Source organism: Prionailurus viverrinus, chromosome A2 (assembly GCF_022837055.1).
Source record: "Prionailurus viverrinus isolate Anna chromosome A2, UM_Priviv_1.0, whole genome shotgun sequence".
In the NCBI taxonomy this organism is placed as follows: Eukaryota; Metazoa; Chordata; class Mammalia; order Carnivora; family Felidae; genus Prionailurus; species Prionailurus viverrinus.
Window position 1 is genome coordinate 115,891,399 of NC_062562.1, and position 27,366 is coordinate 115,918,764.

The 27,366-nt window shown below is 41.2% G+C and overlaps 1 protein-coding gene across 2 annotated transcripts; it reads left to right on the forward strand.

Moving 5' to 3' along the window:
• Positions 1-905: 905 nt before the first annotated feature.
• Positions 906-26,917, forward strand: GPNMB (glycoprotein nmb). Of its 2 annotated transcripts, XM_047825926.1 has the most exons (11): positions 930-1,237; positions 9,422-9,574; positions 10,459-10,602; positions 12,992-13,156; positions 15,363-15,521; positions 15,819-16,130; positions 19,834-19,932; positions 20,706-20,808; positions 22,115-22,329; positions 25,644-25,737; positions 26,183-26,917. In XM_047825926.1, exons 1-11 carry the CDS (start codon positions 1,165-1,167, stop codon positions 26,334-26,336), a joined length of 1,671 nt encoding a protein of 556 aa, XP_047681882.1. In that variant the 5' UTR covers positions 930-1,164; the 3' UTR covers positions 26,337-26,917. The 2 variants fall into 2 exon arrangements, with proteins under 2 accessions (XP_047681893.1, XP_047681882.1); XM_047825937.1 differs by lacking the exon at positions 9,422-9,574 and having other exon boundaries at positions 906-1,237.
• Positions 26,918-27,366: the final 449 nt, after the last annotated feature.

The following is a 27,366-nucleotide window of genomic DNA, read 5'->3' on the forward strand; positions in this document are numbered from 1 at the left end:
GGGAGGGGCAGAGAGAGGGAGTCACAGAATCCGAAGCAGGCTCCAGGCTCCCAGCTGTCAGCACAGAGCCCGATGCGGGGCTAGAACTCACTAACCCTGAGATCACGACCTGAGCCGAAGTTGGACATTTAACCGACAGAGCCACCCAGGCGCCCCTGGGCTTCAGTTTCTATTCCTTGTTAGCACAGGCGAAACATAAGCTAATACCCTGAATTTTACCCTCACCCCCACTGGGATTTTTATATGTACTGAAGATGGTCATGTGGACGTGACCTAGACAAACATCACATGTAGTCAAGTGTTCATGTTGCCACATTTTCTGCACACTCTATAACCAAACACGATTTGCTTATGTAAAACTCGTGTTCCAGGCAAGAGTGTTTTTTCACTCAGTGCCTGTTCTCTGTAACGTGAAATACACAGTATGTTTTATGCAGTTGGCCTTGCGTGGTATGACACAGGAACGCTTGGAGAACAGTTACCAGAAATGATGCAGGAAACGCTGTATGGAATTGCACAGATCTCCTAAAATGGGCTCTTAAGTACATTTCTCAGCAACTGGCAGCCTGTGCAGCTGTTTCCAGCACCTTCTGGTGCAACATATGCTATTATCCATATATGTCATCCCCAATTTCAAGTGATGGAAGAGGTAACTCCCCCACTTGTGTCTCCTCTTGGGAAGGGAATGTACAAGCACTGGGAAGAGCTGGTCATCTGAAGCACAGCTAAAGAAGCGCAATTGTGACATGGCCACGTGAGCTGTGGGTGAATGACTCAGTAAAGGAACCGCATCAAGTTGACAATGAGGTTGGAGATTGAAATTTTGTTTGATGAAGGATATTAAAGTAGGGTCCATAGGAAAGGAAGTCCGTTTAACTAGAAACATGGAATCACAACACTGAAACGGTGCACATCTGAAAAGAGAGAATAGATGCTAAGAGTGAGTGAGTCAGAAGCACATGAGTTGTAAGAGCTTGAACTCCAGAGACCAGATCAGGCAAGACTGCTTAATACCATCACATGATCTGCCCTGAGGCACCCTGTATTTAATTAAAATAAGGAGTGGGGCGCAGCAGAGGCTAGAAGAGCACTGTTGTTCTTAGCGGGTGGAGCCAAGGGAGTTAAAAGTTAAACCTTGATTGCCTGGGTCTGTGAGAATTCAGCATGGAATGTTTCTCCTGTTTCCTGGGGTTGCTGCTGCTGCTGGCTGCAAGATTGCCTCTTGATGCTGCCAAACGTGAGTAACTGAGTTTCTGTGTTTAACCCATTCTTTGTCAACTAAAAGGATGGATTGCCTGAAGTATTGTTACCTAAGCCAGAAGGGGACTTCCTGAATCTCCTCAGGAAACTTTCGTGCTCATTCATTTCTTCTGGAAACACTTGGGAATGTTGAAACCAAAGCAAAATGTCTCGAGCTCCAGCTTTTGCTTCCGGCTCTTGGAAAGTAATAGCCACGCAGCCCCTCTCTTAAGGAGCTTTTTTTCCATGGCACTGGCCACCTTCTCTTGCCACACTCAGGGATCAGGGAGGGTGGAGGTGTGAGGGGAACAGTCTCTGGCCTGAGAACAAAGCAATGGCTCCCACGAAATTTGGTCTAGTTTCTATCCAGTAGCGTAGTCCGCTCAAATGAAATGAGGCCTAAAATCTAGATCTGCTCACTAATCATCCCAGCCCAGAAGCCGTTGCTAGTCTTGTTGAGATTTTTTCACAGACCTGCAGGAGCTCCTTTTCGAGTGAGGTTACTAAGAGAAGAGCCGAAGCCCTGGGTCTCAATTCTAGTCCCACGTTAGAGGTTGGAGGTTTTCTAACCATGCCGAGAGGCTCGGATCGATGAAACCAGAATCTTTGGAGATGGGCTTGGAGCCTCCTTGCTTAAAAAGCTCCTCTTGTAATTGGAATGCAAAGCCAGGGTTTCAGTTCCCTGCACTTGTGTGTGGCCCACTTGTCTGTCCAGGGGATGGGTGGCTGTGGTGGCCCCCCACGCTCCTGCAGGTAGTGTGCAGTGGGAGAGGGAAGGTCTCCCAGAAGGTCCACCCCACCTCACTGCAACAGAATAGGGACATTCAGTGATGAGAAGTCCGGGGGTCCTTAGGCACCTGGGTGTCTCCGCTTGACAGCTCAGACCCTGGAGCCTGCTTCTGATTCTGTGTCTCCCTCTCTCGCTACCCCTCCCGCACTTGAGCTCGCGCGCGCACTCTCTCTCAAAAATAAACAACAACAAAAAAACCACTTTAAAAGTCCAGGGGTCCTGATTGTGTCAGACCATTCCATGGGGTTTAGAGGGTGGGGGGAGGATGGTAGGCATAGGGAAGGGGCCAGTGTCTACCTCGTGCCCATGTGTAGCCACTCTGCAGCTATTGCACTTACTCAAGTACTCATCCCCACAACCACCACCGCGGAGCAGATGGTCCTCCCCCTATTCCACAGGTGTGGGAACCAAGAGCCCAGGTCTTGCTTTGCACCTGCTGGGCCCACTTGTGTGTGAGCAGGATTCTGGACACATGGGCTAGGCGCCCACACAAACCCTCTTTTCTCTCCCCTTCCTCCTTGTGGAGGGAAAAGTCCTTTAATTAGGTTGTCCTTGCAGGGTGGGATCCTGGCAGGAATGCTGAGTCTAGAGAGAGGAAGAGGGGGAGCTGCTTGTACCCGTGGAGTGCAGACGAGTTTCCCCAAGACTGGAGAGGCTCAGGAAGGGGTGAGGCTGAGAAGGGGTTGCTGGGGGCCACAGGGCCCCCCAGGTGAGGGTAAGGGGCAGGAGCAGAGTGGCCAGAGGCACAGTCCATTTTCCTAGTGGCTGAGCTCTCAGGCTTGGGCTGTCCTGGTCCCCAGAGACGCCAGCCCTGCCATCTCTTGTGGCTGGGTCGGGGAAGAGGCACCCTGTCGTTGATGAGGGAGTCCAGACCAAGGATTTCACAGGGTGCCGAGGCTGGGAGGCTGGCACTGTGATGATTGTGTTTCCTAGACATGGAGCCTAGCCACAAAGAAGGCAAGTAACTTGACCCAGGCTACACAGCAATTAAGAGGAAGAAAGCTCAAGCCAACCATGGTCCTTCCTGCTGTTGGACAGACTTGGGTTCCCTGCCAGCTGTGGGACTGGGCCACAAGTGACTTACCACCATTGAGCTTTCATTCCCTCATTTGAAAAATTGGGTAATGGGGTTCTTGTGACATTAGCTAACAGAAGGGGTTTGGGGTAGGAGTCCTACAAGGTAACAATTGTATTACCTCAATGTAGCTCCCAGGACAGAATTCCCTAGAGTCTGCAGTCGTAGGAGATAGAGGGACAGAGAAGTTGACAGTCAATGGAGACCCTATGCCTAATTCTAGCCTTCTTTCCATCAGTGCTAATTTGTTCTGCTCAGTGAAACAGATTAGCCTGATCTTAAATATTGGCTGTGGGTTTGAGAAGAGTCCCAACTTATTAAGCAAAATGTAACAAAACCTGTCATTCCTGTCTTCACCTTGCCCTAGACTAAATATTCTGTCCAGAAAAAAATAAGGATGGGTAGAATTTACCATTGTATCAAACACCACGGGATTCCTTGCCCCTTTTCAATCATAGCCCTGGTAAAAAGGAGGCAAGAGTAGGTATCAATAAAGTTGTTAACAGCCAACCTGGCCACCACCTGTCTGCTGGTAGACACAGCAGAGATTCTAGAGTGGAGACAGAAAAGCCACAGGGGTGCTGCGTGGGATCCATTTCCCTTCACTTCTAGCCCTGCCCTCCCCCCCCCCCACACACCTCTTTTTTTCTTTTAAAACCTGCTTACTGTTAAGTGTGTCTTATTTTTTAAATTTTTTAATGTTTATTTTTGAGAGACAGTGTGAGCAGGGGAGGGGCAGAGAGAGAGGGAGACACAGAATCTGAAGCAGGCTCCAGGTTCTGAGCTATCAGCACAGAGCCCAACACAGGGCTTGAATTCACAAACCATGAGTTCATGATCTGAGCCGAAGTTGGACACTTAACTGACTGAGCCACCCAGGTGCCCCGAGTGTCTTATTTTTTTTTTAATTTTTTTAATGTTTGTTTATTTTTGAAAGAGAGCAAGAGCAGGCGAGGGGCAGAGGGAGAGGGAGACACAGCATCTGAAGCAGGCTCCAGGCTCTGAGCTGTCAGCACAGAGCCCAATGCGGGGCTTGAACTCACAAACCATGAGATCATGACCTGAGTTGAAGTCGGATGCTTAACCATCTGAGCCACCCAGGTGCCCAAGTGTGTCTTATTTTTAATTTCACCTCTTGAGGTCCTTGTAAAGTCACATGCAGTTTTAAGAAATAATGCAAAGAGATCCCTTTATACACTTTATCCCATTTATCCCAATGGTAATATCTTGCAAAATGATTATACAGTATCACAGGCAGGGTATTGATACTGATACGGTCAAAATACCAAACTGTTCCAACACCACAAGGGGCCTTTATACCCTTTTAAACCTATAACCCTTTCCTACCCCACCTCCTGCTCTGGTAACTGCTAATCCATTCTCCATTTTTATAATTTTGTTACTTCAAGGATGCTATATAAAGGGAATCATTACAGTATGTAATTTGAGGGCATTGGCTTTTTTTACTCAACATAATTTACTGAAGCTGTTGCATGTATCAGTAGCTCTTTTTTTATCACTGGGTAGTGGTCCACAGTATAGGATATGCCACAGTTTAAACATTCTCCCATTGTGGGACATCTGGATTGTTCCAGTTTGAGCCACTATGAAGAAAGCTGCTACGAACATTCATGTACAGGTTTTTGTGTGATAAGTTTCCATTTCTTTGAGACATGCCCAAGAGTACAATTGCTTGGTTGCATGTTTAGTTTTACAAGGAACTGCCAAACTGTTATCCAGAGTGGCTGTACCATTTTATGTTCCCGCCAGCAATGTATGAGTGATCTGCTGTCTTTAACCCATGCCTACGTTTGGTATGTTACCATTTTTTATTTAGTCATTTGGATAGGTGTATAGTAACATCCCATTGTGTTTTTAATGCACATTTCCCTACCGTTTAATGATACTGGACATGGTTTCATGTGTTTCTTCTGTCATCTGTACATTCTCTTCCGTGTAATATTTGTTCAGGTCTTTTATCCATTTTTAAATTAGATTGTTTTTTAATGTTGAGTTTGGGGAATTCTTTATATATTCTAGATATCGGTCCTTTATTGGAAATGTGGTTTGCAAATATTCTCTCCTAGTTTGTAATTTGACTTCATTTTCTTCACATGATATTTCACAGAGCAAAAGTTTTTCATTTTAATGAGGCCTAACTTATCTCTTTTTTTCTTTTATGGATCATGTTTTTAATGTCAAGTCAAAGAATTCTTGCCTAGTGTAGAGACTGAAAATTTCTCCTATGCTTTTCACTTTTTCAGAGCACCATTCATTGAAAAGGCTGTCTTTCGAAACTCCATTGGGTTGTTTTTGCATCTCTGTCAAAAATCAGTAGGGTGTATTTGAGTTGGTCTGTTTCTACATTCTCCATTCTCTTCCATGGACTTGTGTATCTATTCTCTGTCACTCTTTTAAGTTTGTATTTTTCCTTGACTGCTGACATTTAAAATCAGAGGAGAAACCCATGTTTTGATTATGTTTCCGGAAACACCGGCTTTCTTCTGGATCTGAGGAAGAGAAAGACTCTTTGGAGCATTGAGAGAAATAGGTCCTGGGAATCAAAAGATGTGAATCTTCATTTCCACTCCATGAAAGGTGACCTGAGTGAATCCTGTCACTTCTCTAGGCCTGAATTTCTTCATCTATAAACTGAAGTGATTTGAACAAATGTTAGTTCTTTCCACACTGAGTATTATAGTACTCCATGACTCAATTCAAATGAATATCCACTTATAAACATTGATTGATAAACCTGCCTTCACCTAGTATCTGTTTCCAAATAAAAACAATCTCACAGACTCACAAGACATTTGGGTTTTGTCTTACTTGTTTTTTCTCTGATTTGGAAGTCTTTAGAAGACCTGGCCTGAGGTTACACAGCCTGTTTAGTAACAAAATCAAGACTAGAAACCAAGTTTCATAACATTCACCCATTGTGAGACATCTGGATTGTTCAGTATTCATTTCAATATTCTTTTCCATTCCATCCACCTCCCTTATAAGATGGAAACAACAGGCTGTTCCCTCCATCTACCAAAAAGGAGAAATAAAAGACAGAGGTTAGCGGCATCCATTCAAAATGGCTTCTCTTAGCACCTACCAAATACCACACCTTCTGAAAGTTCTCTTTCAGTATTAAAGAGAAGACAGGATTTCTGGTCCAGATGATACAAGGCCATATGAATTGATGAGAGAATTTAAGACAGTGTATGATTAGGGGCTGGCTGTGAGTTATAGACAATTAAGCTTTTGGTTGTGAATAACAAAATACTAAAAGGGTTTGAGCAAGACATATGTTACCTCAACCAGTACAGGTGCAGGCAAAGCTAGATAGATAAAGAGCTCAACAGCATCAAGAACTCTTTTTGCATCCTCGGTGTATTGGCTGCTTCAGATCTGTGCCCTCATGATTAAGTATGGCTGTCACAGCTCTGGGCCTCACATTATATTACCAACTCCCAGATCACTTCTGATGTGAACAAAAATGGAGGCTGTTCATTTTATTTTATTTTATTTTATTTTATTTTATATTTTATTTTATTTTTATTTTTATTTTTTTTTATTTTTTATTTATTTTATTTATTTTATTTATTTTTTTATTTATTATGAAGGAGGAAAACCTTTCCCAGAAGCCCTCAGAAGACTTCCTCTTAGCTCTGAATGGCCAGGTTCTAATCATCTGCTCCTGCCCATACTGTAAAGAAAGCTAGGAAAGTGAGCCTTTGGAATTTTGAACTGTTAGAAGCTCTGTAATAAGAGGGGGAAGACAAGCAGGGGTGCAGGCTGGAATGGCTGGTAGGTAGGCAACCAACAAATCTGCTACAGTCCTTAAAGAAAGGAGAGACCATGTGAACCCTGGAATTGTCAGGCAAGGCCAAAAGACCAACTCAAGATGAGAAAGAATTTCAAAAGAATTAGAATTTTGTAAACCCTAGAACAACCACACAAAAGGATATAGCTAATAAGTCAGAAGAAGAGATAAAATAAACTAAAAAAGTAACCTCATAAAAAAAAAGGAACAAGGAACAGATAGGACAAATAGAAAAAGAACAAGATGGTAGATTTAAATCCCACAATATCAATAATTACATTAAATGTAAAATTACCTAAACACGCTGAAGATTAAAAAAAAAACCCAATATGTTGTCTATAAGAAACCCACTTCAAATATAAAAACATAAATCAGTTAAAAATAAAAGGGTAGGGGGCACCTGGGTGGCTCAGTCGATTAAGCATCTGACTTCAGCTCAGGTCATGATCTCACAGTTGTGTGAGTTCGAGCCCCGCATCGGTTTTGCACTGACAGTGCAGAGCCTGCTTGAGATTCTCTCTCTCTCCCTCTCTCTCTCTGCCCCTCCCCTCTTTCTCTCTCTCAAAAATAAACTTTTAAAAATCTTATAAAAAATAAAAGGATGGAGAAAGATGTACCAGTTAATCACTAAACATTACTATCAAAGAGTTCTTCAGACAAGGAATATTACCAGACATAAAGGGCAATTCCTACTGGTAAGAGGATCAATTCATGAAAAAGACTGCACAATTCTAAACCAAGCTTCAAAATACATTAAGCAGGGGTGCCTCAGTGGCTTAGCTGAGCATCTGACTCTTGATTTTGGCTCAGGTCATGAGATCAAGCCCTGCATCAGGCTCTGTGCTGGACATTGAGCCTGCTTAAGATTCTCCCTTCTCTCTCTGCTCATTCTGTCTCTCTCTCTCAAAAATAATAAATAAGCAAAAAGTGATAGAACTGAAGAAATTGGCAAATCCCATAATTATAGTTGAAGATTTCAACAATCCTCTCTGAGTAATTGAAATAACAAGTGGACAGAAAATCAGTAGCAACATAGAAGTCTCAAAAAGCATTATCAGTGTGCCTGTGTGCTCATTCGGTTAAGCGTCTGACTTTGGCTCAGGTCATGCTCCCATGGTTTGTGGGTTTGAGCCCCGCATCGGGCTGTGTGCTGACGGCTCAGGCCCGGAGCCGGTTTCACATTTTGTGTGTCTCTCTCTGCCCCTCCCCCACTTGTGTGCGGTTCCTCTCTCTGTCAAATAAATAAATAAACATTTTTTAAAAAGCTTAAGCATTGTCAACGTAAATGATATTTAAAAACCAACAACCGTAGGGGCACCTGGGTGGCTGAGTCATTTGGGCATCAGACTTCGGTTCAGGTCGTGATCTCACGGTTTGTGAGTTCGAGCCCCATGTCGGGCTCTGTGCTGACAGCTCAGAGCCTGGAGCCTGCTTTGAATTCTGTGCCTTCTTCTCTTTCTGCTCCTCCCCTGCTCATGTTCTCTCTCCCTCTGAAAAATAAAGACGAAAAACAAAAACAAAAAACAATACCCCCAACAACTGTAGATTACACATTACATATGGAACATTCACCAAGTCAGACCATATACTGAGCCGTAAAAAAATTAGATCGCTCAACAGTGGGCTCTCCAGTACTGGTATGCATCTCTTGAAAACCTGGAGGCATTCCTCATCCTGGCATTCTTTTAGCCAAGAGAACATTTATCATTGGCAGCAGTGTTTTCCTAATTATATTGTATCAAATCCAATATTCAGAGACTATGTACTGAGAAACCAAATAATGGCTAAGAAATACTGATTTTCAAAAATTTTCCTTTAAATTTTACTCATTTAAACTTCAGAAAGAGGATCTGCTTAGTTTTATTTAAGCTATTTCCAGTAGAAATTAAAAAACAAAAACAAAAAACAGGAGTGCTTGGGTGGCTCAGTTGGTTAAGTGTCCAACTTCGGCTCAGGTCATGATCTCACAGTTCATGAGTTTGAGCCCCACATAGGGCTCTCTGCTGTCAGCTCAGAGACTGCCTCAGATCCTCTGTCCCCCTCTCTCTTTACCCCTCCCTGCTCACTCTCTCTCTCTCCCCCTCTCTCTCAAAAATACATATTAAAAAAATTTTTTAATACAAAAATAACTTCTATTTGTTTGACATATTGGAAATATCAAGTATTACTTTCCAAGCTCATGAAATGAAAAATTGCTTTATTTTAAGATAAGTACTAAATGAAGAATTAAAGGGGCGCCTGGGTGGCGCAGTCGGTTAAGCGTCCGACTTCAGCCAGGTCACGATCTCGCGGTCCGTGAGTTCGAGCCCCGCGTCGGGCTCTGGGCTGATGGCTCGGAGCCTGGAGCCTGTTTCCGATTCTGTGTCTCCCTCTCTCTCTGCCCCTCCCCCGTTCATGCTCTGTCTCTCTCTGTCCCAAAAATAAATAAACGTTGAAAAAAAATTTAAAAAAAAAATGAAGAATTAAATAGACAAAATAATTTGTTTTTCAAATATTGATATAGGATTTCATGATGTGCTGAGCAATGAAAGAACTTCTGGTTATATGAGGGAGTACAACCAACTCAATGGTTGGTCTTCAGATGAAAATGAGTGGAATGAAAAACTGTATCCAGTGTGGAAAAGGGGAGACTCAAGGTGGAAAAACTCCTGGAAAGGTAAATCAGAAGATTCAAGGCAAACAACCATCATTTCCTATCTAAGTCAGTCTCATAGGTTGTAGACTTGGAGATCCCATGGCTTGTGTTGCTTCCATGAACTACAGTACTCTAGTAAGTGGGAGGAACCTGGATTTAGCAATCTTTATCTGAACATGATCACTTTCTAAGTCACACACAAAAAAGTTTAATCTCCTCAGAAACTGGTAAGTTTGTAGTTCTTGGAAGATTTTGGAGAGCAAGCAGGTTTAGCCTCAAATCTATTTACCTAATATGGGAATGGTCCTCTTCAGAAGATCTGAGACTCTGGAGTAGTTTTGACCATCTCAAAAGTGTGGTTTATCAGAAAGTGAGTATCTTGCCATTTGCATGAAAGAATGAGTCCTTTTGAGTTTAAAAAATACAAACCTTTAAAACTTGTTTTTGTATAATCAAACAGGTTTTTTTTTTTAATTTTAAGTAAATGTTCTTTCTATGCTTAGATAATTCTTTAATTGGTTTGACTTTTTTTTTTTGTCTTCTAGAATGTTGTGCTCTGAAAGCAAAAGTTAGGAATCCAGAAAATAATTGATCGTAAAGAGGCATAAAGATGGGAGGGTGCCTGCTGACTCAGTAGAGCACAGGACCCTTGATCACAAGAGTCACAAGTTCACAAGGTCACAAGTTCAAGCCCCACACTGGGTGTGGTCCTTATTTTTAAAAAAAAGGACAAAAATAAAATAAAATTAAAATAAAATAAAATAAAATAAAATAAAATAAAATAAAATAAAATAAAGGCATAAGGATGCTCTGGTCCTTATTTGTGGATTTAACTCTTCTTTGTTTACTTATCAGTGAAAGGAAAAAGGTGCTTGATCATTAAGCTGCACTTTTTTATGTCCTAGGAGGCCACGTGCAGGCGATTCTGACCAGTGATTCACCCGCACTTGTGGGCTCTACTATAACGTTTGTGGTAAACCTGGTATTCCCCAGATGCCAAACGGAAGATGTCAGTGGCAACATAGTTTATGAGAAGAACTGCAGAAATGGTAAGGAATGTCACTCATGCCACAGGAACAGACTAGTTCTCCTATTGGAGACCTATCTCATAAACCTAAAGGCTCACAGGTACTTCTGTACGTGCAAGATGCTATTATCTCATGTCACCCCCTACTCAAATTGGGTAACAGGGAGGGGTTCCCACATCAACATTAGCCAAACCCACTTGAGCAAACAAACTAATGGCTTTCTGCCTCCTGGAACTTTCTTCAAAAGTTACATTATCATGCTCAGCCTTCTCTTAGTGTCTAGTTGATTAGCCAGAAAATACATTGTTGATTCTCAGATTTTGGTTTGATTACTTGGAATTCTTTTGGCTACTCGGAGAATAGCCAGTTTGACAGATGTTTACTGATGAGATTAATTTCTGCTCACAAGTATCACTTATGCAAATGTGTGGCTAACACAAATGCTCAGATGTGTATATTTTGGTTTTGCTTTGCTCTTAAAGCGGGTGAGCTCTTTGTACATGTTAAAGAGCACAAATGAACACAAATGCATCAAGGGAAATTATCTTGAGAACTGCACAGTCTCAAAAACTCTGAGCTAATTAGTGAGACTCTTTGATCATTGACAAGACTGTTAAATGCACTAATGATCTGATTTATTTATTTATTTATTTATTTATTTATTTATTTACTTGCTTACTTATTTATTTATTTTGAAAGAGGGAGCTTGTGTGAGTGCAGGGGTAGGGGAGAGGGGCAGAAGGAGAGAGAGAATTCCAAGCAGGCTCTGTGCTGACAGCATGGGATCCCACAACGCTGGGATCATGACCTGAGCCAAAACCAAGAGTTGGACGCTTAACTGACTGAGCCACCCAGGCGCCCCATGATCTGATTTTATTACTTACAACTTCTAATAGATTGTCAGTGTGTTCATTCCTTATTAAGTTATCATCTTCCTATTAGGAATTGTACATTAGATTCTGTACAGAAGGGTTTGATATTTTTAAACTGTTAAGTGCTTAATATTTTGTAGTAATTTTTCTCTTTTCTAAAAAAGCTGATTTTTATGAATATTTCAAATGACAATCTATCTCTCTGAGCATTTTTATATAAAGGAGTCTCAGTGACTTATGAAAATGTTTATATAATATCTATTACCACGAAAAGGAACTAGGGGATGGGGCGCCTGGGTGGGTCAGTCAATTAAGTGTCCGACTTCACCTCAGGTCATGATCTCAGGGTCCGTGAGTTTAAGCCTCGCATCAGGCTCTGTGCCGACAGCTCAGCTTCAGATTCTGTGTCTCCCTCTCTGTCTGCCCCACTCTCGCTTGTGCTCTGTCTCTCAAAAAAAAATGAATAGATGTTAAAAAAAATTTTTTTTTAAAGGAACTAGGGATCTTTGAGGAAAATACTAATTCCAGGTCGAGGACAGGGAAAGTACCAGGTGAGCCTGCCCCAAAGTGCGGAAATGCTCAAGGACCAATGGGGACACATCACAAGGACACAGGAGCTAGCTTGAAGGGACTCTCACTAGCTATTTGGGACAATTTAAGAATTAAAAAACAATAATATATATCAAATAAAAAGTTTCTTCAAAAATATCAGTGACATAAAAAACCAAGAGGGTGAGGAAACTATTCTAGGTGAAAAGATATTTACCATAACCTGTTTAAAATGAAATATGTTGGGACACCTGCCTGGTTCAGTCAGTAGAGCATGCAACTTTTGATCCTGAGTTCGAGCCCCGCGTTGGGTATAGAGCTTACTTTTAAAAAGAAAAGAAGAAATATATCATATATACAAAAAAGTTGAAATCAGGGTATACTGAGTACACAAATACCTTCTACCTAGGCTCAACAATTGTAACTTTTTTCCATATTTACTTCTATCTATTTTTTTTTCTGATCATTTGAAGAGACAAAATAACCAAATGTTGTATGTGACCCTTGATTAGACTTTAGTAGGAGTTGCAATGATACTGAGGTTATGTAGGAGAATGTCTTTATTTTTAGGAGAAGCATGCCAAAATCTTTAAAAGTAGAGAGTCATTTGATGCCAAATGACTCAGGAAAGAAAAAAAGAAGAAGCTACAGAAAGCAGCACCAACATAAAAAGATAAAGAAAGCATCCTTCCGTTTGGTTTGAGTACAGTTGTGATTCAGAGAACCAATATTAAAAATAAATATATTGTGATATCTCTAGATTGAACCTTTCTAAATAATTGCTTTAGATGAAACTTTTGCTGAAATGTAACCTATCTGCAGGAAACAGGCATACATATGCACCACCAGATGAATTCTGAATTTTAGGGTTTTAGTTGTCAAACTGTATTTATATTTATGAAAAATAGGAAAAGATGTTTAATTCAGTGATGAGCATTGAGCATTCTGAGCCCACATGACAAGCCTGGCTTGTGTCTTTCTCTGTTTAGATACTGGTCCATCTTCTGACCAGTATGTTTACAACTGGACGGAGGAGGTTGACTCGGGAAATGGCAACAGCCCAGGCCATCATAACGTGTTCCCTGACGGAAAGCCTTTCCCTCACCACCCCGGATGGAAGAGATGGAATTTTGTCTACGTCTTTCACACACTTGGTTGGACTTTTTACAAAACTCCCTTATCTGCTTCTTTACTTTCCTTGAAAGTTTACCTTTTTTTCTCTTTTCTTATTCCATAATCAAGAATTCTAACACTAAGAGTTTTACAACAGTTAGTTTGTTAAATTTCTTAGCTGGGGTGGAGGGTATGGAATAAAAATAAAATTTTGTTTAGCCTTAGCAAATCTTTGGGACACTATAGAATTGAAAGATGGAAAAAAACGAATTCAGCTTTCTTTTTTAAAATAAAACTACTCAATTTATTTCTGTCTAAAACAGCAATATGAAAAAATATTAGTATTTCTTTGAATGGCACACAGATGGGCATTTGATTTTTCCTTTTTTTTTTTTTGTCAAGAGAATTTTTAAGAAGGAAACTTATGCTTTTTATAGGAAATTTGGAAAATACAGAAAAGTACAAATGAAAAATGCAAAGTACATAATTAACACCAGATGTTACCACTGTTAACACAATGGTGGGTTTTTTTTTTTTTTTTTGCTAGTATTTCTTAAGATTATACTGTATACACATTTTTGTTGAATATCATGAGCATTTGGCTATTAAAATTCTTTATGTACATTATTTTAACGACTGCATAATATTCCATTGTGTAAAAATAACATAATCTAACTACTATTCTTCTTTGACATAGTCTACCTTCTTTTTTTTTTAAGCACAAATGTTATCCACTTTTGTTTTATTATTGTTGAAATGATTGTTTTTAGGAGGAGCAAATTTAGGTTATAATTAGCAAAACCGCTAAGTTCTTAGTTAAAAACATCACCAGGTCCCACCTCGCTCTGACGTACAAAGACTGCTACCAATCAATCGTACAGGCTCTAAATTTCTAAATGTTTTGTCTTCATAAATTAGAGAAAGTTTCTTTGTCCAATTAACTCATTTATAAATCAAAACAAATATTAACAATGCACATCAGTTTAATGAAGTACAAAATATAGATCAAATATTATGCCCATCTAGTTAAATCAGGGGATTGAAGGCTGGCTTTGTTTCACTGTCTTCACGGCCCTGGCAGTCAACTCACCAAATGTCACTATTTCTTTGACTTTACCATTTGCATGGAGTCGTGTATGCTCACTAACACTCCATTCTCTTCTTAGCCCAGTTAACATCCATTCATTTAGCTAGTTAGGATGTCTTTATTAAAAATCAGCTTTCAGCCCAGAAATTGCCATTTTTCTAACAAGACTTTTGAATTTCCATATTCTGATGTCTCTGAGTTAACTGATAATCTCCTTCAACTACCAAGTGCTTCTGTGGTCTTTCAATGCCAAGGCTAACATTTTCCTCACGTAAAACTAACTCCCCAAGAGATACCTTCTTCCCCTACAACCTCCAACAGAACTACCCCTGCATTTCAAGATAAAGGGGATCCCACATCACATCTCTATGAGAAGATTAGTGTATTTTTCTGATACCTTTGACCATGTAATAAATATGGTCCTTAGTCATCCCCACAAGCATCCATCTTACCATCTCTGTTGTTCCAATCACACATCTATGCTGGGTGCTTCAATGGGATTAGAAAAACATCCCTGAATCCTGAAGGACAGAAATTACCTTCACTAGCTAGCCAGTGGTAGTTAGATTTATGTGAGGGCTGGAGAAAGAAAAAGAGTGAGTCAGGAGTGTCCTAGGAATGTGTTTATAGAACCACTGCATTATTTTTTATACTCTTTTTAATCACTTACTGACTGCATTTTTATACATGAATACGATTAGAAAGTGGAAGATTCTAGTCCCCTAAAAAAAAAAAAAAGCTGATCAATAATAGAGCTGAAATAGTAATATTGTTACAACAAAAAGGTAGATTTTTGGATAATTTGTTTTAACTCCCTTGGACACTTTTCTATGGGAAACGTATGTATTTCAAGTGCCTGATCACTTATAAAAACTTTTTTATTTGTAAACTAAGGACTAACTATATTATCCCACCAAACAGCTCTTTTCATTTTGACCAACTACATACAATTATATTTATTTAGTTGTGGGTTTGTTATAGAAGGTTTTACATGAAATAAGCACTATCTTCCTTTCTGAACCAGTTAGGACCACATCCCCATCCTGTTTTTCTTTTTCCAGAGCACTCTCTAAGTGGCAGTCACAAGTCGTTAAGAAACAACAACTTCCTAAAATGATCATGTAATGTGCCAATAACTAAAAATTTCCATCTTTTCAAAGGTCAGTATTTCCAGAAATTAGGACGGGGTTCAGCAAGAGTTTCTGTAAACACAGCCAATGTGCCACTTGGCCCTCAACTTATGGAAGTAACTGTTTATAGAAGACACCGACGGGCATATGTTCCTATTGCAAAAGTGAAAGATGTGTACGTGGTAACAGGTGAGTCATGTGAACTCTAACTGATGGTGAAGCACTTAGTTCTGGTGACTAGTTGGTTAAGAAAGAGTTAGAGCCAAGTGTTTGGGTTAGGTTGTGATTCATATAGGTTCCTTCCCAGACTTTTATATTGTACCCCATCTATGATTCCAGAATAACTTGGGAAAACTTGTGTAGGAAAAGGGAAAATGATGCTGAATTATCCCTAATTTTAATTTTTTAACCTGAAAACATTTTTGAAGTCATCCACTTAAAATCAAGCAATCATGTGTTCTTTCTATTTTTGGGTGTATTTTTTAGATCACATTCCTGTGTTTGTGACTATGTACCAGAAGAATGATCGAAATTTATCTGATGAAACCTTCCTCAGGGACCTCCCCATTATGTTCACTGTCCTGATTCATGACCCCAGTCACTTCCTCAATGAGTCGGCCATTTACTACAAGTGGAACTTCGGGGATAATACTGGTCTGTTTGTTTCCAACAATCCAACTTTGAATCATACATATGTGCTCAATGGAACCTTTAACCTTAACCTCACTGTGCAAGCTGTGGTGCCTGGACCCTGTCCTTCACCTTCACCCAAACCTCCAAAACCCACCTCTTTTCTACGTAAGTGTTTCCAGGTGATCTTTGAGTTGGGGGGGGTGGGGTTCCTTAACACCTAAGAAACACACACACACACACACACACAAGAACGTAGGTTACATAATTACATCACTAGTTTAAAGGATCGTGTAGAAACTCTGCAGTGATGCCATTCTGTACCTGTTATTCTTTAACTACTTTATCACCATTTTAAGCTGTTAGAATAGAGAAAACAGGAGAGCATGTTTGAAGTCATTTTGCAAGTAGAATTTCATGACTTGTGCACAGCTCTTTGAACTTCCTAATTTGTACTGGTCCTCGTTATGTGTAGAGATGCTTTCCTGGTCTGGCCCATCACATTTCTGTTACTCTCCCATTTTTTCTAGCTATGAGAGGCCACCTTGTCCCCTTATAAACATTCAGGCCATCCCCGCTTCCAATCTCCTCCCTGCCCTGCCCACATCCACCTAGTGTCCCATGAAACATAGCCGTGCTTGAAAGTAGTTTCCAAATGGCCCAAGAAAGAATGTACCTTGAGAGTATTTCTCAGTGAGCAAGCTGGACAGACTCCAGACATAAAAATTGTTCTGGATATAAGGCATAATTAATTAAATCCCACGCTCTACTGATAGTATATAAGGACATTCAGGAAGTTGTTAAGAGTCTACTGTGGAAAGTGTTAGCTTGCATCTGATGCCCCATCCTACCCTACATTATTACATCTTAGCATCACTTTATCAGGGGAAGGGTAATAGACTGGCATCCCCCTCACTGGTCACAAGAGGGCGCCATCCCCAAGCCCAGAGGAAATACTCCATCACAACGTCCAGACTTGTTGCAATTCTTTTTTTTTTTTTAACCAAATAATAAGCGTTATAATAGTGTGTTATTAATAAAATTAAATCTTGTTAAGTCTGGCCTAGCTAAATCAAGACAATACAAGTCATTACTGTTTTTGATTCATTCTTCTTTGAAACGTTTTAAATTACAAAATTAATGCATGCTCCTTAATAAAAATTCAAGCGATGGAGAAGTCTAGAATAAAAGTGAAAGTCCCTATTCACATTCTCCTCCCAAGCATTAAACCTTGTTAATAGTTGAGAGCATTTCTTTCCAGATCTTTCTCTATGCATCACAAACATATTCTATAAATATACATAGGTGTTGTTGGTTTGATTTTTATGTAAATGAGCTCATGCTATATATATGGTTCTGTAATTTGCTTTTCTTCACTTAGCAAACATCATAGACATCGTTCCCTTGTCAGTTCATATAAATATAACTCACTTTATTCAACAGTATTTCGTTGTAGGTATAAACACAGTATATAAGTACATAGGGTGTATAAATGTATAATTTATTTAACCATTCTCTTATTGACACTTGATTAGGTTAATCCTAATTCCAGTTACAAATATAACTGCACTGAACAAATCTAATCATATAGCTTCATTCTGGTATTTCTGTAAGAATATCTTTTTCTATAATTATTGACAATCTTCTTTATAAGTGAGGAGACCAGGTATAAAATTCAAAATACATTGTAGATGCCTGTAATTTTAGAACTGTCCAGAAATTCCTAAATGGTAAAGGATTTAATGTTAGTTTATTTAACATTCATTTTTTTAAGTTGCATTTTTATTAAGCTGTTTTTCTTAGAATGTATTTATATCATACAGCATTTGTAAAAAAAATATGTTTTGGGGCGCCTGGGTGGCGCAGTCGGTTGGGCGTCTGACTTCAGCCAGGTCACGATCTCGCGGTCCGTGAGTTCGAGCCCCGCGTCGGGCTCTGGGCTGATGGCTCAGAGCCTGGAGCCTGTTTCCGATTCTGTGTCTCCCTCTCTCTCTGCCCCTCCCCCGTTCATGCTGTGTCTCTCTCTGTCCCAAAAATAAATAAACGTTGAAAAAAAAATTTTAATAAAAAAAAAAATATGTTTTAAGTCACTGAGAGGGTATTTCAAATTTTTGTTATTATTTCCATAGGTTGGATCACTAGATATAAGGTAGTAGCCTTATGAGTTAGTTACATTTTATAGTGAAGGGAAGCTTCACTATAAAGCCTGGCTTTATCTAATTGGTCCTTTAATTATACCTTGATTTTACAGATACATGGATACAGACTTGACCTTATAGATATGTCTACAAAATTCCATATGCGTTTTTACAAGCATTCTACCAAAGGTAGAATCCTTAACTTTTGTCATTTGGGCGTTTTTTTAAAAGAAGTTTTATTTTAAAAGATGGCAGGGTCATGATTCCATGTTCTAACTTGATAATTTCTGCCTGTTAAGGGGTCCAGCCATCTTTAATACCCAATGCAAAAGAAATCTCTTGCTGTGTCTCTTTCCCAAAGTGTGTGCCATGCAGCAGTTGTTTCCAGAGAAGCTCTGGGAGTCACTCAGAGAAGGCCCTCTGAACAAAGGAGAGTCACAGGGCACATCCATCTACCCACTAAAGGCTCAGAGGAGCCCTGGAGAAATCTCCCAACCAGCTTCATACCTACATGTCACTATGTTAGGGTGCAGCTCGTCTGAAGTTCTGATGCCCTTCCCACCCCCCAGCTAGGTTCACTTTCATGCCTTTTGAAATTTTCAATATCCTATTTTCCTTCCAGTATTTTATTTTAGTAAAGGAATACCAACACCATAATTAGAGCTTTTAAAATTGTAACTAATAGAGCATTAAATTCTTTGCCTTAATCATGTTCGACAAGTCATTTTCTTTTTTCAATGTTTATTTATTTTTTTTTGAGAGAGTGTGTGTGTGCACAAGCATGGGATGGGACAGAGAGAGAGGGAGAGGGAATCCCAGGCAGGCTGCACACACAGCACAGAGCCCAATTCAGGGCTCAATCTCACGACTGTGAAATCGTGATGTGAGCCGAAGTCAAGAGTCACCTGCTTAACTGATTGAGCCACACAGGTGCCCCTGGGTTATTTTCAAAGTGTCTGGTATTCATTCCTTTCCTTTCCCACACCTCAGCCCATCAACTGCTGCAAGACTTTTAGAATGTAAGCTTTGGAGCTATGAAACACCCAAACAGGAAAAGAACTACCTTTCTCTGTTGCTTGCTTCTTAATCTCTTTTGCACCAAACTTCCGGTCTGTAATTATGTATCTATATATGTTATAGCATATCTACATCTAAATAGATGTATGGAGACACAGCTTGGGACAAGGAAACATATTTATTAAGGACTTCCTATATGGCAGGCATAGTTCAACCTCAGTGGATCAGGAGGTGTTGTTCCTATTTTATAGATGAGCACCTTGAAGCAAGGACAAGTTAAATGATGTGCCCACGGTCTCAAACAGCCAAAACCAAGAGACCTGAAGTCGAGCCCAGAACACCTGCCTCAAAAATTAAACTGTGCTTTTATCGATTACAGCCTGCTTGATTTAATCATGATTGCTGTATCACACATTTTAATATGGCTTCTACCTTTCATTTGATTCCTGTGTTTCAAGAAGATACAGGATTTGGTTTACTTACATAATTTAATAATTATAATGCCTCAAAGCTTTCACATCTACATGAATCATTACATGGTTCAAATTTCTGCAGTGATTTGATAGTATAGAACTCTTGATGTTTTTCTAAAGGGCAGGTAGATGTTTAAATTTTGGGTTGTCATGTACCTGTTTATCTTTTTGGTTATTATGAATTATGTACGTGTTTTACATTCTCAGCAACTAATCTAAAATCTTATTATTCCAACTCTCCAGCATCAGCTAGTGACAACCCTCTGAAGCTGAGGGAGAGTCCAGATGAAATGTGCCAGATTTACAGATACGGTTACTTTAAAGCCACCATCACAATTGTAGGTAAGAGCAGCAGGGGGAAGGATGTTAGAATCTACCTTGGGCCACCCTCCTGCTCTGATGAGTCTGGAGAGATGGGGGCAGGGGCACCCACTCTGTTCAAGGTGACATCACATGTGCCCAGGCAAAGACTGTACTAGTGTCTAGATTCCCACCTGCGTCCCTAGCCTTCCTTAGACATTCTGGTGGAAATGAGCCCAGCATAAGGCCCACATGCTAAGGAGCCTGGTCCCCACACTGTGGAGTTCAGAAATTTGAATGAAGGTGCTTTGAAGAAAGGGCAGTAGCAAGTTCCCAAACATCCACTTTGTTCCTCTAGCTGATTTCACAAAGTCAAACTTCTCGTGTGTAAGAAAGGGCCACCAGAGATGGCTGTGCACCATGGGCACTGCCCACAGGTACCCCACAGAGAAGACAGGTGGGGGCTGAAGCCCAAGTTGCACACGTGGGGCTGAGAGAAGGTGGCCAAGGCCTGAGCCTGAGGACTACATCTTCCCAGGAGGTAGCTTTTTCTGAAATTCTTGCTCAGAAGGAGTGCTGCCTTCTGACACATCCACAGATTCCGGAAATGAAGAGCTGGCTTGGAACGAAGAACAGTTCAGTTCAGTTCAGTTCAGTTCAAGCTATGGGGTAGATTCCCAGGTCTGGTGTGCTGCTGGTGTGGGGAGAAGGCTGTGTCTCCTCCATTTTGTGTGGCTTTCTGGTTTATTAGGTAACAGTTTGGTTTGGCATCTGTTGTATTTTGATTTGTTTTTCTCTGGGGGCTGTTTTGTTAGAGGGAATTCTAGAGGTTAACATCGTCCGGATGACAGATGTTCTGATGCCCGTGCCACAGCCTGACAACTCCCTGATGGATTTTGTCGTGACCTGCCAAGGAACGTGAGTACACGTCAGCCAGAGGAGCGGGTCAAGGCCTGAGCAAAGGCCTTAACGCCGTCTCCCCTTCCAAGTTGATTTAGATTCCTGATTTATCAGTCAGCCACGACAAGGAAGGGCCCTATGAGGCGCTCTGACGCGCACAGTTTTGCTGGAGTTAAGCGATGCTCATTACCTTTAACTGTTGATGAAATTGAATAATAATGATTGATTGCATACTTACCTGTGTTCTTAACATTTTGTATCTGTTTTCATATTGAATCCTTACCCAATCCCGAGTCTCCTCATTTTACGGATGGGCCCACTGTGGCACATGGTGCCCCGAGATGGTGGGTACCTGCAGAGCATGGTTCATAGGCTGGGACCTGGCTCGGAACCCAGCTCTTAGGTCCCTGAGGCCCCTCTGAGTGGTGGGAAACCAGTGTGGAATGGTCATGTCCTAGTGATAATTAATAAGAAGGGACAGATAAGAAGCTTGGGAGAGGTGAGGGATGAGGATGGCAGAAAATTGAGAGAAACCTAACGGAGCAATGAAGCCAGCTGAGAAGAGTGCTTGTCCTCCATGCCACCCATGCCTCACCAGCCCCAGCATCAGAGCTTGGTCTCTGCTTCCGGGAGGGCCACTCACGGGTGACACAGTGGCTAAGACAGTAATGCATGGCCACTTTGCCTCATGGTTGTCAAACCTCACTTATTCAAGTCCCAGATCCACCTCTGCTTGTGTGACCCGGGGCCAGTCTCTCCCCTTCCTGAGCTGGTTTGTCACCTGCTACACTAGGCTAATCTTACTTTCTTTATCAGGTCATTGAAAGGAATAGGCAAGGTCATGTCACACATCTGCAGCTCTGTGCCTTGCACGTAGTAAATACTGCATAAATAGTTCCTGTTGCTGTCACTCTTGTACCTCTGCAGGGACCCAGGCAGGGCCAGCTCTGGCATTTAATAATAGATTTGCCAAACACCTAAGCCGTCTGTATCTGCAGGCATTCTAGGGAGCTCAGATGTGGAGGAATGACTTGGGCTTCACACAGTTTCCAACAGCCCCTTGCCTTGGGGGTCATGATTTTTTTCTCCTCCACCCCCAGGGCCACACCTTTCTGAGGATACAGGGGAAGCAGTAGCTCACACCCAGGCTTTTTAGGAATAAATTATATGTGACAATTTGACATCATATAGTTTGATATTCTTATATTGTATGCAAGAATAAAATAATAAAGTGGAATTCAGTTTTATAGATGCGTAATGAGTGTGATTGTCCCTTCTAAACTGATATGACATCTCTCTCCCTTGGTGCCATTTGTACCCTCAGAATCCCCACAGAGGTCTGTACCATAGTTTCTGACCCAACCTGCCAGCTCGCCCACAGGACAGTGTGCGACCCTGTGGATGTGGACGTGGCTGGCATGTGCTTGCTGACCGTGAGAAGAGCCTTCACCGGGTCTGGGACATATTGTATGAACCTCACCCTGGGTGATGATACTAGTTTGGCCCTTACGAGCACCCTCGTCTCTGTCCCTGCAAGAGGTAAGTTTTGTTTTATGTTGTATGAACATTTCATATTGCAGGTACAGTGTGTGTCTCATACTAAAGCCATTCAAGTCTTTGTTGTCACTGTTTGATATTCAGTGCAAAAATCATTGAACTACCGTTAATGTGGATTTCAGAACTGGCATTAAAGTCCAACAGCAAATCTACTTAGGGCAGGGATGAGAGAGAGAGAGAGAGAGAACGAGAGAGAGAGACCCAATGAAATAATGACCAAAGGAAAATCGTTTGATGAAAAAAATCAGCTGTGATCATGGACCAGTAATAATGGGATACGATCACTGCATGTTCGAAGAGATTTATGTTTCAAGGGAAAAGTGTAAAGCCCAACATCAAAAAATAACAATGTTCTTCAATTAAACTATAAAAGGGGGAGACTTGTGTCATGTTTTCATTAGAATCCACCTCGGCAAAGACATGAAGCCGAGAAGAAAAATGAGAAACCAAGTAGACTCCTGGCTCCTTTCTAACTTGCCATATGTCTCCTCTTTCCCTTCCCAAATTCTAGCAAGCATTACAGCATGACAGTGACAAACCAACCTACGTAGTCCTCACACGTTCACCAGCAAATCTCCTCTCCTCTCTGCCCCCTACTGCCTGGAGAGCTAAAATGGTAGCAGAGTGGACTAAAGGATTTCTTTGAGAGATGTTCATTTACTGGTGGCTTCTAATTTTCCCCAGCCACAAATTAGAACTCCACCTGGTGAGCCCAACTGAATTTCACTTGTAATCGACTTCGTTATAAGATACTGCTTTATCTCCTAGAAGAAATGTTTTGTGGTGGAATGGAAAAAGAGATTAAATCGTGTACACATTACAGCCTTTATTTTGCTCCTTAATTTGAATCTTGCCAGGTACAATCTAATGACTAACTCACAAAGAACTCCTTTGGGGGGGCGCCTGGCTGGTTCAGTTGGTTGAGCGTCCAACTCTTGGTTTTGGCTCAGGTCATATCCCAGGGTTGTGGGATTGAGCACCGTGTCAGGCTCCATGCTGGGCGTTGCGCCTGCTTGGGATTCTCTCTCTCTCCCTTTGCCCCTCCCCACACCTCACGCGTGCTCGCTCGCTCACTCTCTCTCTCTTACAAACAAAAACAAAAAACCAGACAAACAAACAAAACAACTCCTTTGGATCTGGAGCCTATCTCATAAGGTAAAATGTACTGAAATATATATTTGCTCATTAACCATATAAAAGGCAGCTTTAACTTCCTTGAAAAAAGAGCTTAAGTAGTCATACATATAATTATTTGTATGAGAGCTTACAGTTGGTGAGATCTAAGGTATAGATTTAAAAAAAAAAAAACAAGGATACAAAGGTACCCTGCTTCCTCCAGGACAAGATGCACTGGGACCGGGGTGGAGAGCGGGGAGGGCAGGGAAGAAGGAGGCGTGCTGGAGGCCCTGGACCCAAGTGAGCCCCTGTCTTCAAAACTATTGCCTCCAGGAGCTGCCATAGTTACTCCTCTTGTGCTGCTGCGGGGTTTTTTTAGAACAACGTTTTAGGGTCATAACCTATTCTATGAAGCTTCCTCAGTGCTGGCAAACCACTGTTCTCTTATCTGGATTAGATGTTTAGATGTTTGCTTTCCTTTAATTCTCCTTGCAGTGAGTGATAACTTTAGGTGACCTGAGCCATTTTCAAAATCTAAATAAAGGAAGCTCAGAAAGAGAGCCTTTAATCCAGTGGGGATTGTAACTTGATGGCTTGGGTTTCAAAGTTGGAATTTCAGAAATATCCTTGTTCAAAGGCAAACCCATATACTTTGAGCAGAAATGACTTTTATTCATTGATCCCATGAACATTTGTGAAGCACCTGCAATTCTTTCAACAAATATTCATTGAGCATCTACTCTGTGTCCAACAGAGATCTAGGCAGGAGATACACAGTTCCAGATGAGTGGGGGAACCAGATAAAGAAGATTCCCGCTTTTGTGGGCAGAAAGAGCCAACAAATAAGATGACATTGTGAAGAGGGGTGCCTGGGTGGCTCAGGTGGTTAAGCGTCTGACTTCAGCTCGGGTCATGATTTCACAGTTTATGAGATCAAGGCCAGCATTGGGCTCTGTGCTGACCTGCTTCGGATCCTCTGTTCCCCTATGTCTTGGCCCCTCCCCCATTCTCTCTCTCTCTCTCTCTCTCTCTCTCTCTCAAAAATAAATAAACATTAAAAAAGAAGAAGAAGAATACACTGTGAAGAAAATAAAACCAGGCGGGGACATGGAGAGTAATAAGTATAGGAGAGAAAGGGGTCAAGGTCAGCTCTCTAGATTGGAGGTCAGGGAAAGTCCTGCCCACCCAGCAGCATCTGCTTGGTGAAGGGCCTCCTTTGAACTGAAACCTGAATTTCAAGAGTGGGCAGCCCATTTAGATCATTGTGGACCAGCGGTAGGGCTTGGGTCTTATTCTGTGTGTGAGGGTAGCCACCGGCAAGTTTGAAGCGTGATCTGATTGATGCTTTTAAAGATCATTCTGACTGCTGAGTGAAGCAAGGATCCCTGGAAGGTAAAAGTGGAAGCAGGTAGACAAGAGGTCCTCTTGGGGAGAAGGCTGGTGGCTGGGACTGCAGTGGTGGCTGAGGAGATGGAGGAAAAATAGATAAACCCCAATCATACTTTAGTGGTAGTGATGAGACTAGTTAATTTGCCAGTTTCTACGAATACAGAGAATACATAACCCCTGTTTTGTGGCTCTTGTAATCTAGTGGGAGAGAAACATGGGTAAAGCAGTAATTGCAACACAATGTGATCGAGGCAGAGGAAGAGAGGCAGGCAGAGGAGTGACACAGCCAGGTGTCGTGACCCAGTGCCCTCATGAATGTCTGGAAGGCACCCTGAGGGGTGAACACTTGAGAGGAGCCAGGGGAAGGACAGTCTTGGCAGAGGGCATGGGGATTTGTAAGAGCACGGGGAGGATAGACAACTCCTAGGATTTTTAGAACCGCTGGAAGGGAGGTGGTGGGACATGAGGCCAGAGGAGTGGCCAGGAGGGGCATGGAGCCCTTCACCTTGTGGGTGCCGCAGGGTCAGCTGAGACCTGAGCAGGTGTCTCCAGGACATGACATCTCTCTTCGGAGCCCTTTAACACGGTGTTCCAGACATGCTAACTCATTCTCTAAATGGAAGATAACCTGACCCAAAGACTATGTATTATTTAATGGAAAAGATTACTGAAAGCCCAGAGGGAGCCATGTATCTTCTGATAGCAACTTTCCTCATTTATTTAATTGCATTATGAGTAGCATGTCCTCTAGGTGGAAGATGTCACTAATACTGTCTTGCTTCTGTTTTAAGACCCACCTTCCCCTTTAAGAATGGCAAATGGTGCCCTGGTCTCCGTTGGCTGCTTGGCCATATTCATCACTGCGATCACCCTTTTGGTGTACAAGTAAGTTGCTGCTTTTAACACTTTAAGTTCCCATAGTATATTGTCAAAACTTCTGCATATTTCTGCATAAATGGGCCATTTTCCCTATTTTTTGCTTTTAAACATTCTGTGTAGGCGAGGAAAATCTTCCATTGAATGATGAATACCAAACTAGATTATTAATTTTTCTATGGTTTATTTTTAATCCTCAAAATGCTACCAGACATGAGTAACTACAAAATTGTGTCAGCTTAATGTTTAACATATAATCGCAAATTATAGTAGGCAGGCATATTTCTTGAATGAAGAAGGGAAAATAACTATACTTTCATAAGACATCAGTGTTTTAAAAGCTGTGGATTCGGTTAAATGGAATTAACCCTTTTACACTTGGCATGTAAGATTGTAGAAAGTAACAATTCCAGCTGGAGATCTATTTTTAATCTGTCTAACATGTTGTTTTCAGAAAACGCAAGGGATACAAACTGATAGAAAACAGTACTGGGATCGTAGTCAAAGGCAATGGCCTCGGTGTTTCCCTCAACCGTGCAAAGGCCATGTTCCGCCCTGGAAACCAGGAAAAAGATCCACTGCTCAATCACCAACCGGGAATTCTTTAACTCTTCAGCTTTATTTCTGACCAACAGCTTACTCCAGTGCCATTTATGTGAGCTGTGCCAGAACTGATGACTATTAACTTTTTTTCCTAAAAATTATTATTAGAATATATATTGTGGCTTAGGGAGGTCCAAAGGTTTTTTGGGGTTTCGTTTTGTTTTGTTTTGTTTTGTTTTGTTTATGGGCTAAATGACATTTTAGAGAAGTAGAGAGGAATTATACTGTGCACAACCTCAGCCATGTTACAGAACTGATAAAACCAGTTAGCAGTGCTTTTTTTTCATTATGATGTATGTTTCAGTTATAATGTGTTAGGTGATTAGTGGGATAGATACACTCTGTCCAAAGAATAGGGGGAGAAGATACTATTCATTAGAGTCTTGCCTAGGTTCACTGGAAGGAGAGGCTGGACACTTTCTAGCTATCCGTATAACCAAATGCATAACTCCAATGTATTCCTGTTCTTAAGATCATGTTCCAACCTAACTGAATTCTACTTCAATGAACATGCATGAGCTCCCAGCAAAACAGTAACAAGCCAAACATGCTTCTTATACTAAAAAATGTGTATATACTAATCTCATAAATAGGTGTGAATATTTTTGTGACAACCTACCTTGCCCAGATGTGTAAAGGAATGGTATTCACCCAAGGGGTACCTGGGTGGCTCATTCGGTTAAGTGTCCGACTTTGGCTCAGATCGTGATCTCACAGTTCATGGGTTCGAGCCCCACGTCAGGCTCTGTGCTGACAGCTCAGAGCCTGGAGGCTGCTTCAGCTTCTGTGTCTCCCTCTCTCTCTCTCTCTGTCCCTCCCCCACTCATGCTCTGTTTCTGTCTCAAAAATAAATAAACATTTAAAAAAAGTTAAAAAAAAAAAAAAAAAGGAATGGTATTCACCCATTTATTCCATGGAAATTTATTTAGCACTTTCTGTGTATCAGGCATGTTGCTAGGTACCCGGCCCTGCACTCAGAGTGTTTACATTCTTGTGTATATATCTGGATTTCTGTACACTCTGGTGTATGTATTT

Coding starts and splice junctions, on each gene's coding strand:
- GPNMB (XM_047825926.1), top strand. CDS start 1,165: ATGGAATGTTTCTCCTGTTTCCTGGGGTTGCTGCTGCTGCTGGCTGCA. Junction 15,522..15,818: donor AGATGTGTACGTGGTAACAG/GTGAGTCATGTG, acceptor TGTATTTTTTAG/ATCACATTCCTGTGTTTGTG. Junction 20,809..22,114: donor GTCGTGACCTGCCAAGGAAC/GTGAGTACACGT, acceptor TTGTACCCTCAG/AATCCCCACAGAGGTCTGTA.